A 12,127-nucleotide genomic window follows, 5' to 3' on the forward strand; every position below is an offset into this window, starting at 1 on the left:
AATGTCCAGAGCATCAGTCGACAACTTGTGAAATATAGTATCCTACCAAATATTGCATATAAGCAGTCATTTGCTGTAGGTTATTGAAGTTGCGCACCCTGATATTGCCATTCGATATATTGCGATATACTGCGATTCGATATATTGTGCAGCTCTAATGTTCTTGAATGCTCTCCATGCAATCTCAAAGAGCTTTATTTTTGATTAAAGGAACAGGAAAACATTTCAGTCTGAAGATGTGCAAGGCTTGACTCTGGGGGCCTGAATACAAATGAAAGCAACAAATCAGATTTTCATACACAAAAATAGTCACAATTATGCACTACTGTGTTGTGATCTATCACATAAAGTCTTGATAAAACAATGAAGTATATCGTTGTAATATGATAAAATCAGCAAAAGAAAAAGGGGTATGAATTCTTTTGCAAAGCATAGAGTTCATATAAATCAGATTGAGGAATGTTCATATATTCTTCTGTATTACAACATTGTTTTGTTTTTTCAGATGAGCAACTTCAGCCATGCTGTATTTTAACCAAACAAATCAGCATTCACTCATTGAAACAAGAATCTCCCATAAATGTTTGAATGGTCTCCTTACTAAAAGCACTATCATCTTTCAAGGGGGTCTGGTATGACACCGTAAGCACAGCTTAACGGGGAAGAAGCGGTGAATGGTTCTTGGCTCTTGGCTGCCACCACCGTGACGAGGCCACACTGTTTGCGGCTGCTGGATTTGGGTTTTTTTACAGTCCCATGATTACAGGCTCCTGCTGTAATGTCAGGCTTTGGGTCGCCAAGCTGTTTTCCACACACTAACAGTAAAGCTGAAGGGTAGTGCTGAGGGCGTCACGCTGGCCTCACCAGTCACCTCTCAGTCACAGAGAGCCAGTGACTCAGAAAACAGCCCCAGACAAAACAGCCCCTCTGGTTGCTAGGCTAGGAGACGCTTGATTGGACTTTGACTTCAGACATTTTTGACTAATTACAGACTTCCTTTTTAGGGTGTATCTTGCTAAAATTGGTAGCTATCTGTGTCTGAGAGCCCCATGATTTTCTTGAAACAGAAAATGAGACACAAAGGTTTGTTAAGAGTGATATAACAATGTATTGGACAGGGATTCCAGCAAACCGATGCCCCCTCCACAAACACTACTATGCACCAGCCTTAGAAACTGCAGCCAAATCAATCAGTCAGTCAGCTGCTTTATAACACCATCCTCTGTCCATCATTTAAAGTGATCATGATAATGCCATCCTGAACTACTCAGAGAGGTGACGGGGTTATTATCCCATGGCAAAGTGGTTCCTCTAAGCCATGAACACCAAGGACATTGTTAGTTAGGTAATTAGTGCAGTTCTCTTGAGCTGTCCCGCCTCAGCTTGGGCTAATGAGGGCTTAGCCCTATCCCCACCCACCTCTGCCCTCCCTCCTTCATTTCTATGGGTGGAGACAAGGTCATACTTGACTCATGGAAGATGGAGAGGGGGCTGGGTATGCGGTTTAAAACCCAGTCACCTGAGTCAGCGCTCCCTAAAGAGCTTCTGAGGCTGTGGTAAACTGGGAAGGACGGAGGATAGACGGGGTTATATAGAAGCTATTGGACTTGATAGCTAAGGACATGAGCCACCAGGCCCACGCCGGAGACAATCATCTCATCGTCAGCTCATCCCTAAATTGGTCAACGTTGCCCCTTCATTAGCACATTCTGAGCAGGTGCGCTGACCCCAGGCACAGAGGGACAAATACATGGCAGTACTCAGAAACCTGTCATGGATTTAGCTGGTGTTCAGCATAACTGATCATAACAAAACTGAGGATGATTTCATCAGTCATCTTAATACCTTTGAAATCTGTGCCAGTATAATTTAGCTCGATTTATTTATCCATCCATTTATTCAGTTTTCATGGCTATTTTTTTCACAGGGGACAGAGAACACCCTGGATAGGCTGCCAGTACATCAGAAGCCAACACAAACACAACTCTAAGGGCAATGTAGAATCCCCGTGTTGCCTAACATGCATGGTCTGTGGGAGGAGGCTGGAGTACCTGGGGAGAACCCAGCCATGCAATGGGAAAACAGGCAATCTCCACAGAGAAAGGCTCCAGCTGATATTTAAACTTTCGGCCCTTCTTTTTTATTTTGAAAGTGAACTAACAGGAAATGGGGTGGAGAGAGCGGGGAAAGACATTCAGCAAAAGTTAACAGGCCAGGACTCGAACCCTTGACAGTCTGCATCGGGGACTAAGGACTACATGAGTCGGACGCTCTACCCCTGTGCCAACATTGCCCACAAACCTTGGACCTTCTTGAAGCGAAACAACAGTGCTAACATTATGCCACACCCACCCTCAGCCAATAAGAGGTAAAACCAATCAGTTTTAAAACTAACCTTGTGGTTGAAATGTGATTTAATTGCTACTTTTACACATAAGAGCAACAAAAATATAAAATACTACTGATGCTTTCAATGTAAAAATGTAATATAATGTAACACAAATGTGGCAAGACATACCCCTTAATGACATTCTGCATTGTGTACAAATCTCTCCCGCTAAAAGGCATCAGATTAATCATCAACTTTCGTGTCAATGATGAAAGTGCAAAACCTCAGTGGGAACAAAAATATTTAATCCTATTGGATGGGCATTTTACGGGACATGAAAAGGACACCTGTAGCGTCTTTAGAAATGGTCCCTTCATCTTTGTTTCTGGGAAGTCCAAGTCAGGACAATATTGCTGATGCCAGGATCAATGGACTTTATGATCATTCCATCCTTGAAAATGCTGCAAGTAAAAATATTTTTATATCTTGGATTGATGATAAATCTACCAAAGCAGTGTGGACACATGTCTCACTTCTTTACTGTTTGATCTTTGTTTGAACTTTTAGGTTTAAAATCAACTTATTTCTTATAAAAAATATAACTGTGACCTTTAGTATGCTTTTAGATTTACCATGTTCTTTATTTGAATAAATATTAACCCTAAAAATTAAAAGAAATCTTCTGCTTTTTAACTGCTGCCATAAACATGTAATTTGTGCCTTTGAATCGAATTTACTTTATTTATCAGTAAAATTGAATTGATTTTTATAACAAGTGACACTTGCTGAGTTATGGAAATTAAAGTCATTTAAAGTGGGTGACTGTCGCATTAAAGCAAATCCTTCTTTTCTTATAAATAGATGAGCTCCCCTCCATTAAAGTACACATTGCATCTTAAAGCAGCCCAAGCAACATGAAAAGGCTCTTCCGCTCGCACTAGGAGTCGGCTCAGTATAAATGCACAGTAGTGCCCCACTGTGGCATTGGCACATGAAGCAGAGGCAGCAGAGCTAGAGGTCACAGTGTGAGCTGGCAGAAGCTGGCAGCCCGGCACCCTGACGCCATGTCTCACACCAACACTGGGAAGGCGCTGACAGTCAGACAGCAGGGCTGTGAGGGGGTGCGAGGAGAGAGGGAAATGGAGGAGGCAGAGGAAAGGGTTGTGAGTGCTACATAACATCTGGTGCTTACAGGTTTGCTGAAGACAACAGCCTGAGCACACAGGCTGCTCCCACCTGAGCAGGTGGCCAGCAGAAACGATTGCATACAGCCAGGCGAGATGTAATATTCAGCAAGCAGAGCTCAGAGAGGCTCGGACATGGCTAACTTCTCTGCAGCGATCAACAATAACAACAAAGTGTCTAAAGCAGGACATGTTCCTATTCTTTTTGATGGCCTGGCTGGTTCCCATTAGTGTTTATGTGCATAACAGTCATGCTCCTCACCATCGAATCAAAAGGGAACCAACAACTGCGAGCAGACGAGGTAATGAATAAATACAGGAACAGATACATAAATAAGTAAGAGTAGCCTAGCATCACTTCTCCCAGTTCCCCTGCTGTGCAGGCTGACATTAGGTCGATCCATCAGCCAACAGGGTTTTAGGGTATACACTGCAATGCTGCCATGTTGCACTAAGGCTCCTCAGAGAACAGGACTTGTTATATTTCTCATTTCCGGAGCAATTTATATCCTTTATTAATGATATTTTTGCAAGATGTTCATGTTTTAAGCAACACTTGACCAGCTGCATTTCCTTCTTGCTTCCACAAAACTCTTAGCTTTACTTGATTTCAGCATAGCATTAAGAGGATATATTAAATGATCACCTGTTTACTTCGTAGCTAAAACTGATAAACTTTCAGCTTTAAGCTCCAGAGAAACTGCAAACCTTTTTCCAGTAAAATTATCTAAAAAAAAACAGTACAGTTATGTGTGGCAATAATGAATGTTTTGCTGCTAGTCAACACCTGATAAGCAGCTAAGAGGTATTGACTGTGTTTCCATGGTAAATGCATGCAAACACGGCCAACATGTTTCGAAGTGGAAAGCTCCGCTAAAAAGCTATAAAACCTCCGAGCTCTCTAATTAGTGCTTCGAGGATAGAGCCATTTCCAGTAATATCACACTTTCTGTGACCCCTGACTGGCATAAGGTAATGACACAACCGTTCGATAAATCTGGAGGACAGAATGCCAAGCCCATCAGACAGAGACTGCATGCTATCAGTTTATTTTTCTGAAAAATTTGATTTTTATCTTTTAGAAGTATGAGTCAGTGCTTCTCCATGGAAAGAGGTTTGTGCTGAGAAGCTGAAATGATCATGTACTCTGACAGTAATAAGGTGAGAGTTTAGTAGATGTATAGTAACGACAAAGTATTTCTATTCCTTTCAATGTATTATTATTCTGTTAATTCTTTCCAGATAAACCTATCACTGAAATAAAAAGAAGAGCATTTAAAACCGGTGTGATGTTTGGTAAAAGTCAATATACGGGTTGCTTGATTCACTTTTCTGTTCTGTTACAGAAGAAAAGCTACAACTTTGTGACAAATAGAAATACCAGGATGTTTGAGAGTTTTTAAAACATTTTAGAGGGTGCATCTGAAAGGCAGGCATCATCAGTGGCTGCCGGATAATTGCCCAAACTAAAACAAACTTAAAAACAGTTTTTCTCTGCCTTTGAGCAAGAGACTAAGAGCTTCAGACTGTCCATTCTGCAAGCATCATATTCAGCCCACAAACATGTTTTATTATGACCATAATCTTAGTAATTATGATAGGAGGAAGGAGGAAGTGATGTGTTGTAATTATCTTTCTACAATCTTCAAAGATGACTTATTTCCATGTTTGCAATCAAAAGGTCAATATACTGTTTTCACCACAGCCATTCCACACACAGACTTTCTGAAACAAACATTAAAATTAATATTCATCTGGGCAAGAACAGCCCGAAGCACAAACAGCAAAGCAAAGACAAAGTTCCCCTCAGTGTTCTCAGAAGTGATAACTCCTTCTACCCTCCTGAGGTCCAGAGTAATCATACAACTGACCTGGTTTATTTTGTCTCATTACAACAATAAACTTGAATGGATTTTATTGGGATTATAAGTGACAGAACAACAGAAAGTAGTAAACTACTGTGAAGCTGAAGGACATTGCTACAGTTTTAATTTTATTTTCTAATAAAAATCTAAAAAAGAGCAGCATGCATCTGTATTCAGCCCTAAAGGGTCAACCACCTTTTAGAAGAATTACAGCTGCAGGTCTCCTGGGGTTTGTCTTTACCAGCTCTTTATAGACTGAAATCATTGGAAAATAGCTGAGGCGCAGTCAGGCTAGACCAAGAGCATTTGTCAACATCAATTTTCAATATTTGCCACACATTCTCGGTTGGATTTAGGTCTGGACTTTGACTGGGCCATTCTGAAACTTTCACTGTAGATTCTGCTCTATGTTTATGGTTATGTTCCACAGGATTAGCCCATATTTAGCTCCATCTATCTTCAAATACACGGACCAGATTCCCTGTTCCTGCTGAAGAAACACTATCTGACTAGAAAAAAAAAACTCCCCCACAGCATGATGCCACCACCACCATGTTTCTCTTTGGGGATGGATTCACGTGACATGCAGTGTTAGGTTTTCTACACACATACAATCCTACATGTAGGCCAAAACGCTCAATTTTGGTCACATTTGACCAGAGCATTTGTTTATTATGTGATGCACTGAGTTGATCTCTCACACAAAATCCCAATAATGTACCCTGCAATTTGTGCAATTCTCAAAAAAAGTCAGCAAATACCATAAATACAGAGTAACACTGAGCTTTTCAAGAACAGTTTTTTGACTCATCCCAAACACAAAGTTTATGCTAATTAACCCCAGACTCATCCTAAATGAGAAAAAGACATCCCGGTAAATTACAGCTCATTCTAACTTTACTAAAAACTGGAGTAGACAGAGAGCTCTGAAGTAGCGTCAAAGATCAGCTGCTTAGTTGGGAACATAAACTAGGGAAAATCACCATGACACATCTGATGTATGGATTAGAGTACAGTTACAGTAGACAAGTTGTTACAGCTGAGCGAGTGTGACAGACCTCCCGTCAGCCCCGATGATGTGAGGAAGAAACAGCACAGATACACTGACATATGTGCACAGAGGCCCTGTATTTTTCACATCCATTGACCAAATCCAATTTGTTAAGACCCTTCTACGACTCACTTACGAAGCTGCGGTCAATGGAAATCACATTTTCATGATTGGACATCCCATTATCCTGTTTGTCCAGACCCACGTTGGAGGGATAAAGCCTGGCCCAGACAGATGCCAACGACAGACTGGAGCTGTGGCTCCAGTGTGTCCGCCGCCTTTCAAAAGGGTAAAAACCTGATATATTAGTCATAAGTGTTCTTTAAATTCATTATCATCTTAACACGCCAGCGGCACAAGTGTCAGGGGGAGGGGAGGCCCTCTTAAATGAGGTTAGTGGATCCATTTAAAGCTTCACAGTTGCTGTGCTGTCCGCCACGTCACACGAAAGCCTCAAGACAAGAGAAAACATCCCCCGTTGTACTGAGGTTGCACAAGATGTTTGTGATGAAACTGGGGACTTTCTGAGTTCATCAACAAACAGATTGAGTATTATATCTACCAATTAGATCTTAAAAAAGTTTATGTAATTAAGCAGAAAATCCACTTGGTAATCATGTCGCTAGAAGTTTAGAGAATTATTTTTTCAAGTATAGTCCCAGTCGTTTAGGCCCACTGTGTGAGTTTAAAGGTTCAAACAGGTATTTGATAAATGTGGAGGTTATTCTTTTCAAAAAGAAACAACTTCTTTCCGCTGGAAAGAGTTCCAATAGGTAGAGCTGAAATCCATCACAGCAAGAAATTATCATTAAAATCAGTCTAAAAGTAACAGTCTAAACCATGTAAAATAGATCATGGTACAACACAAAACATAACAGTTAACAATACTAATAACTCCATCCTAATCAACACCCTCAATAAACCTGCTTTCCATCAACGCACAGAATAAAATAAAGCAGACAGCAGACTCAGCCTTTAAATATCGAGCCCAGAAAGATAACAAACTAACAGATCAGTCAAAAAGCTTCAAGCTTTCATTAGCTGGTCAAAGCCCAAATTTAGCATCTGTTAGTAAGACATGGCTGTCTTTTTAAAAATAAGCTTTTTCCCATCTTAAAATGTACCTGAAATAACCCTAATTGCAGACCAAAATACCAAAACACATCTGTCATTGAAGATGTGCCAACCATACCAAAGTGTTCAGTTTTTTCCTTATCAAGGCTTTTTTGAAAGATCAGCATAGCAGCCCCTGGTGAAATTTAACCTACTACCTGCTGTTGGTCTGCTTTGAGTGATTAGGCTAGCTGGATCTCGGGCAGCCATGCCGGCTCGTTGTAAGTAGGCAGTTTTTAAAATCTCAGCCCGGTGCGCCTGCCTTGCAAAGTTTTATTCCAAGGCATTTATCTTATTTTGTTGATAAAATGAACATGGGTTTTTCTGAACAACACGTTTTTAAGACTGTATTGGCTGCTGCAGCTCGCAACACTAGCAATACACTTTATGATGTTCAAAGCAAAGCATCGAGTTTCTGAAGCAGGAGAGCAGCTTTTCTGTAGGTTTTGTCTTCACAACACCAACTGCAACAGCACTGACATGTGCTACAAGACAAATTACCAACGAGTCATATCAAAACAGGGAGTAAAAGTGCTACCTTAAGCTAACCACTGTAGCAAAGTCCCTTGGACAATAACGTGAGTTTATTGAAAATTGTGACTGTACCTATACTCAGAAATATCTTTAAAAAACAAATAATAAAAGTTATCCATGTTCTAAGTGACATTGTTAAAACATTATTGTAGCTTTCTTAACAGCGTTATCTTTTGTTGGAACAACATATTAAGGGTGTCCTGTTGAAGCTCTGGTTGGGACAAAACAGCTGTCACTTTCAGAATCACAGATGTCACACGATCACAATACAAATACAGACCGTGCAATATTGCTGGAATGTAGTATCAGGCTTTGACTCAATTTCATAAAATGCAAATTTTCTTAAATTACTCAGACAGTACCGGGGACAAAAAGTCCTGATAGGGCCATCCCTCTTTGAGACGCAGCATTTCTGCTTACAGGCAAAATCTACCAACAACCAATTATTTTAGATAAAAAGTGACGCCTCACATTTTCTTTATAAAATAAACAAAACAAAGACAGACAAAGCCAAAGCTCCCCAAACTGACGGCTTTTCAGAAATATAGCTGCCATTTTGCATAGCAAGAAAAAGACCCTGCTCACAGAAGATTATGGCCTCACAATTTAAAGGGTGCCTTACTTTTTTCTCATAATATTGTAATGCAGATCCTCCTCCTGCTTGATGTGGGCATGATCCCCACTGGCCCGCTCGCTGCCTTCGCTGTCGTCACTGCTGAAAATCGAGGCCAGCTCCTTCTTGGGCACCCGGTTGGGCGGAAGAGGGATGGTGCGCTTCTCTGCCAAGCGCCCGCGGTTCTGCAAATCAGACACCAGAAGAAACTTTAGCAAGATAATTCAGACAACTCTAGGAAACTATTGTTTCATAAATATTTATCATACAGAAAACATAAATGGAAATTGTTTTAAAATATACAAACACAAATAAGGCTCCCCAATATTTTATTTTGTGGTAATAATTAATGATTTTCTTAAAACGAGGAATATTGCATCTTTCACAGGGAACATCTAGAAACTATGTATTCGGCCCAAAAAAGGTTCAAGCTGTTTAAATGAAAGAAAATTAAGTTTACTGAAACTCATTAATGCGTAGTTAATATTCTCAGCAGCAATTAAATGAGCAATAAATACATATTTCCATTGTTTTTGGTTATGAATCTTTGTTTGAGTCAGTCAGTTCTTATAAAATATGGTAGATTATGACCCCACATCAAACCAAAATAATTATGAGCAACCTCCTGTTGGAAAATCTTATTAACTGGAGCAATACAATCAAATTTCCAAACAGCACACCATGAGTAGATCATTACAGTGATTTAAAATGCCACTAAATTTTCGGTTGTCAAGGTGGGTACGAAACATCCTTAAGGCTCATACCGGTTGACAAATGGTCGGTACAAAATGTCCTATGGCAGACAGCTAGTCAGGATGACCAGGATGTGTGTATAATAAAATTAAATCATCAAAATAAAACTTGAATGAACATGCATTCTCTAAACCAGCTCGCGCTGTGGATCAGTGACTAAATATAGGTTTAAGAAAGCCACACATGGTATAAAATCAGCATTTTATACTTTAACTTAAATAAGCAGGGTTATACGCAGAATATTTTGATCATAGCTGCCAGAATTAGAGAAAAGGGATTTAGACGAGTGTGGCCACACGGGAGTTCAAGAGTAAAGCTGAGTGACCTTTAATGTGACCTAAAGAGGTCACTGCAGATTACCGAGGTGCCATCAGGGAGAAAAAGGCGAACAAGGGCAGAAAGGGGAGTAGAGGAAAAACTTAGCTGAGAGGAGTGGGAGATGCTGGGAGTAAAGAAGAATAAGTCAGAAATTGGAGAAGAGCAAAGGAACAATAGACTGAAAGGACAAGCTAACACAGGAGAGAAGGCAAGCAGATGTGGGTTTGGATATGAGGAGAGAGCAGATGAGAGAAAATACAGAAATAAAGGAGAATGTGGAAGGTCGAACATTAAAGACAAAACACTCCGAAATAGGAGCGCCTTGTCCAGTGTGGGAGACTGGACTTGGATTGGAAACTATATTCTCTTTCACTCTCTGTGCCTACATCTCTGCTCTCCCTCCCGGACGCCTTCAAGCCCTCCAGCTATCCCATCCACCACATGCAACCCCACACTCCTCCACTCCTTCCTCACTCCATCCATCCATTCCAGGAGGTGCGGTAGCTTGAGTGGCAGGCGGGGGCAGGAGGAGGGATACGGGGGGCTCCTAGCCAAGAGGCAAACAGGTGCAGCCCCTCTGGAGTATCTCAAATGGCAGACATTAAAAAAAGTTGGGGGAGCAGAGAAAGATGAAAACATCCCTTAGGATGTGCAGGCCACAGGGTTCTGCACATTGCTTTCCTTTTTCTGTCTTGCCAGGAAAGAGATTTTTCTTGCTTTCCTTTTTTTCCTGCTGGGGCTTTTTACAAGCTGTACTTCACCATCTAAGGATACTGGTTTTACTTTCTGACACTACAGGTCCTTCTTCACAATGTCAAGGTGTAGGAATTTAGTGCTGGAGCCCAAACAGGATGACGAGATAAACGGGACTAAAAGATCACTTCGGACCAAATGAGCCCTTCTGGTCAAGACCAAATCTCATCACATTTTCAGGAAAAGCACTCAGCTGAACCTGTGAACTTTAAACTCAACACCAGTACATGTAAAAGTGTGCAAATGCTCTCAAACACCCGTTCACGTTCCTGACAATTCCCCTCCGAAGCAGGGGTTTTTACTTGGAGCAATGCAATGCAGTACATACAGGAAAAGCTATTCTAAGAGTAGTCGTGACTGCGCCTGTGTGTGTGTGCGCGCGTAGACAACCACCCACATGGCCGTGACATACCCAGGCTGACAGCCCCCATCCCTTCCTCCCTCCTCCCGGAAAGCCCCAATCCTTTCTTTAGTGGCACTGACGCAGAACCGGGGGTGAGCTCCCACTGCTTCCGGCAACACTTCCGTAGCACGGAGGAGGGCTCTCCGAAACAAAACATGAAGCAGAACACACCCCTGGTGGCCCACGCAGCCGTGCTCGAAGGAAGAGCGCAGAGCATGTGCACGTACAAACACACGGGGGTGTTTGCTGAGCCCAAGCAACCTTGCTGTGTGTATGGTCAACCTCCTTTCAGCCATGGAAAAAAGTCTCTCATAAAAGTCCCACTAAAAGCACCTCTATGAATATCACCTCCCACGCTTTCAGTCTGACAGTCAAGCAGCCAAGAAATATATCTGGGCTTCACGTTTAGATGCCAAAAAGAAAAACATCCTCACAGAGACAACATGCATGCAGACACACTGATAACACTGATCCAAGCAGCCTCATCGGGGCAGAATAAAAGCAAGTAAACTAAATACGATATGCACAGAACCAAAAATGCGACAGTTTCAAGAAACAACTTATTCTAACTTTATAAGACTTGAAGAGATACGCTCTATAACCAGACTAACTTTTTGTTCACAACTCATAAGCCTTCTGTATTAATCTGTGTATGTAGTGACCAAAAACACACCAGATCTAACCATTCAAATACATTTAACTATGTCCTCCAGTGCCTTTTAAGATGTAATTGCTGGACTCTTAGATTAGCCTAAATCAACATGTTATACTATCATGACATCCCAGAATCTTGAATAAAAGCGTTAATATTATTATGACCCTGAAATGTTACATTTAAACTAAGTCTGGTCTGAATGTGTAATCTCCTGTAGGAATGAGTCATCTCACTTTACAATTTATCAATTCAGAAAGCTTTTATGGTAATCCATGATTGGCTGAATTTAGATAGTGATCTATGTGTTAATTTTGAAATGTGAGCCATTCTTTTTATTCAATGGAATGACTGCATATTGGAAACCTTGAACACAAAAGCTACTCCAGACAAAGGATAGAATGCTATCTACGATGATAGATTGTTCACAATCTTGTCAGTTCCTGCGTTAAATCAGTCTGGTAGAAAAATACGGTTTGAATGCTTCAAAATCTTCCACTCTGACCCAAGGCTGTGTTGAGATTAGGCTAACCTGCAGAGAATGCAATGTGTATCTCAA

The 12,127-nt window shown here is 41.0% G+C and overlaps 1 protein-coding gene across 5 annotated transcripts in view; it reads right to left on the reverse strand.

The window, feature by feature from the left end:
* The window catches only part of samd11 (sterile alpha motif domain containing 11), a 62,998-nt gene that overhangs the window by 38,641 nt on the left and 12,230 nt on the right, over positions 1 to 12,127 (reverse strand). For all 5 annotated transcript variants that reach the window (XM_047362855.1, XM_047362864.1, XM_047362880.1 and 2 more), the window contains one exon: positions 8,699 to 8,874. In XM_047362855.1, the coding sequence (XP_047218811.1) occupies positions 8,699 to 8,874 (176 nt within the window). The remainder of the gene's footprint in view (positions 1 to 8,698; positions 8,875 to 12,127) is intronic.

The sequence above is a fragment of the Girardinichthys multiradiatus genome, chromosome 1 (genome assembly GCF_021462225.1).
Source record: "Girardinichthys multiradiatus isolate DD_20200921_A chromosome 1, DD_fGirMul_XY1, whole genome shotgun sequence".
Taxonomy (NCBI): domain Eukaryota; kingdom Metazoa; phylum Chordata; class Actinopteri; order Cyprinodontiformes; family Goodeidae; genus Girardinichthys; species Girardinichthys multiradiatus.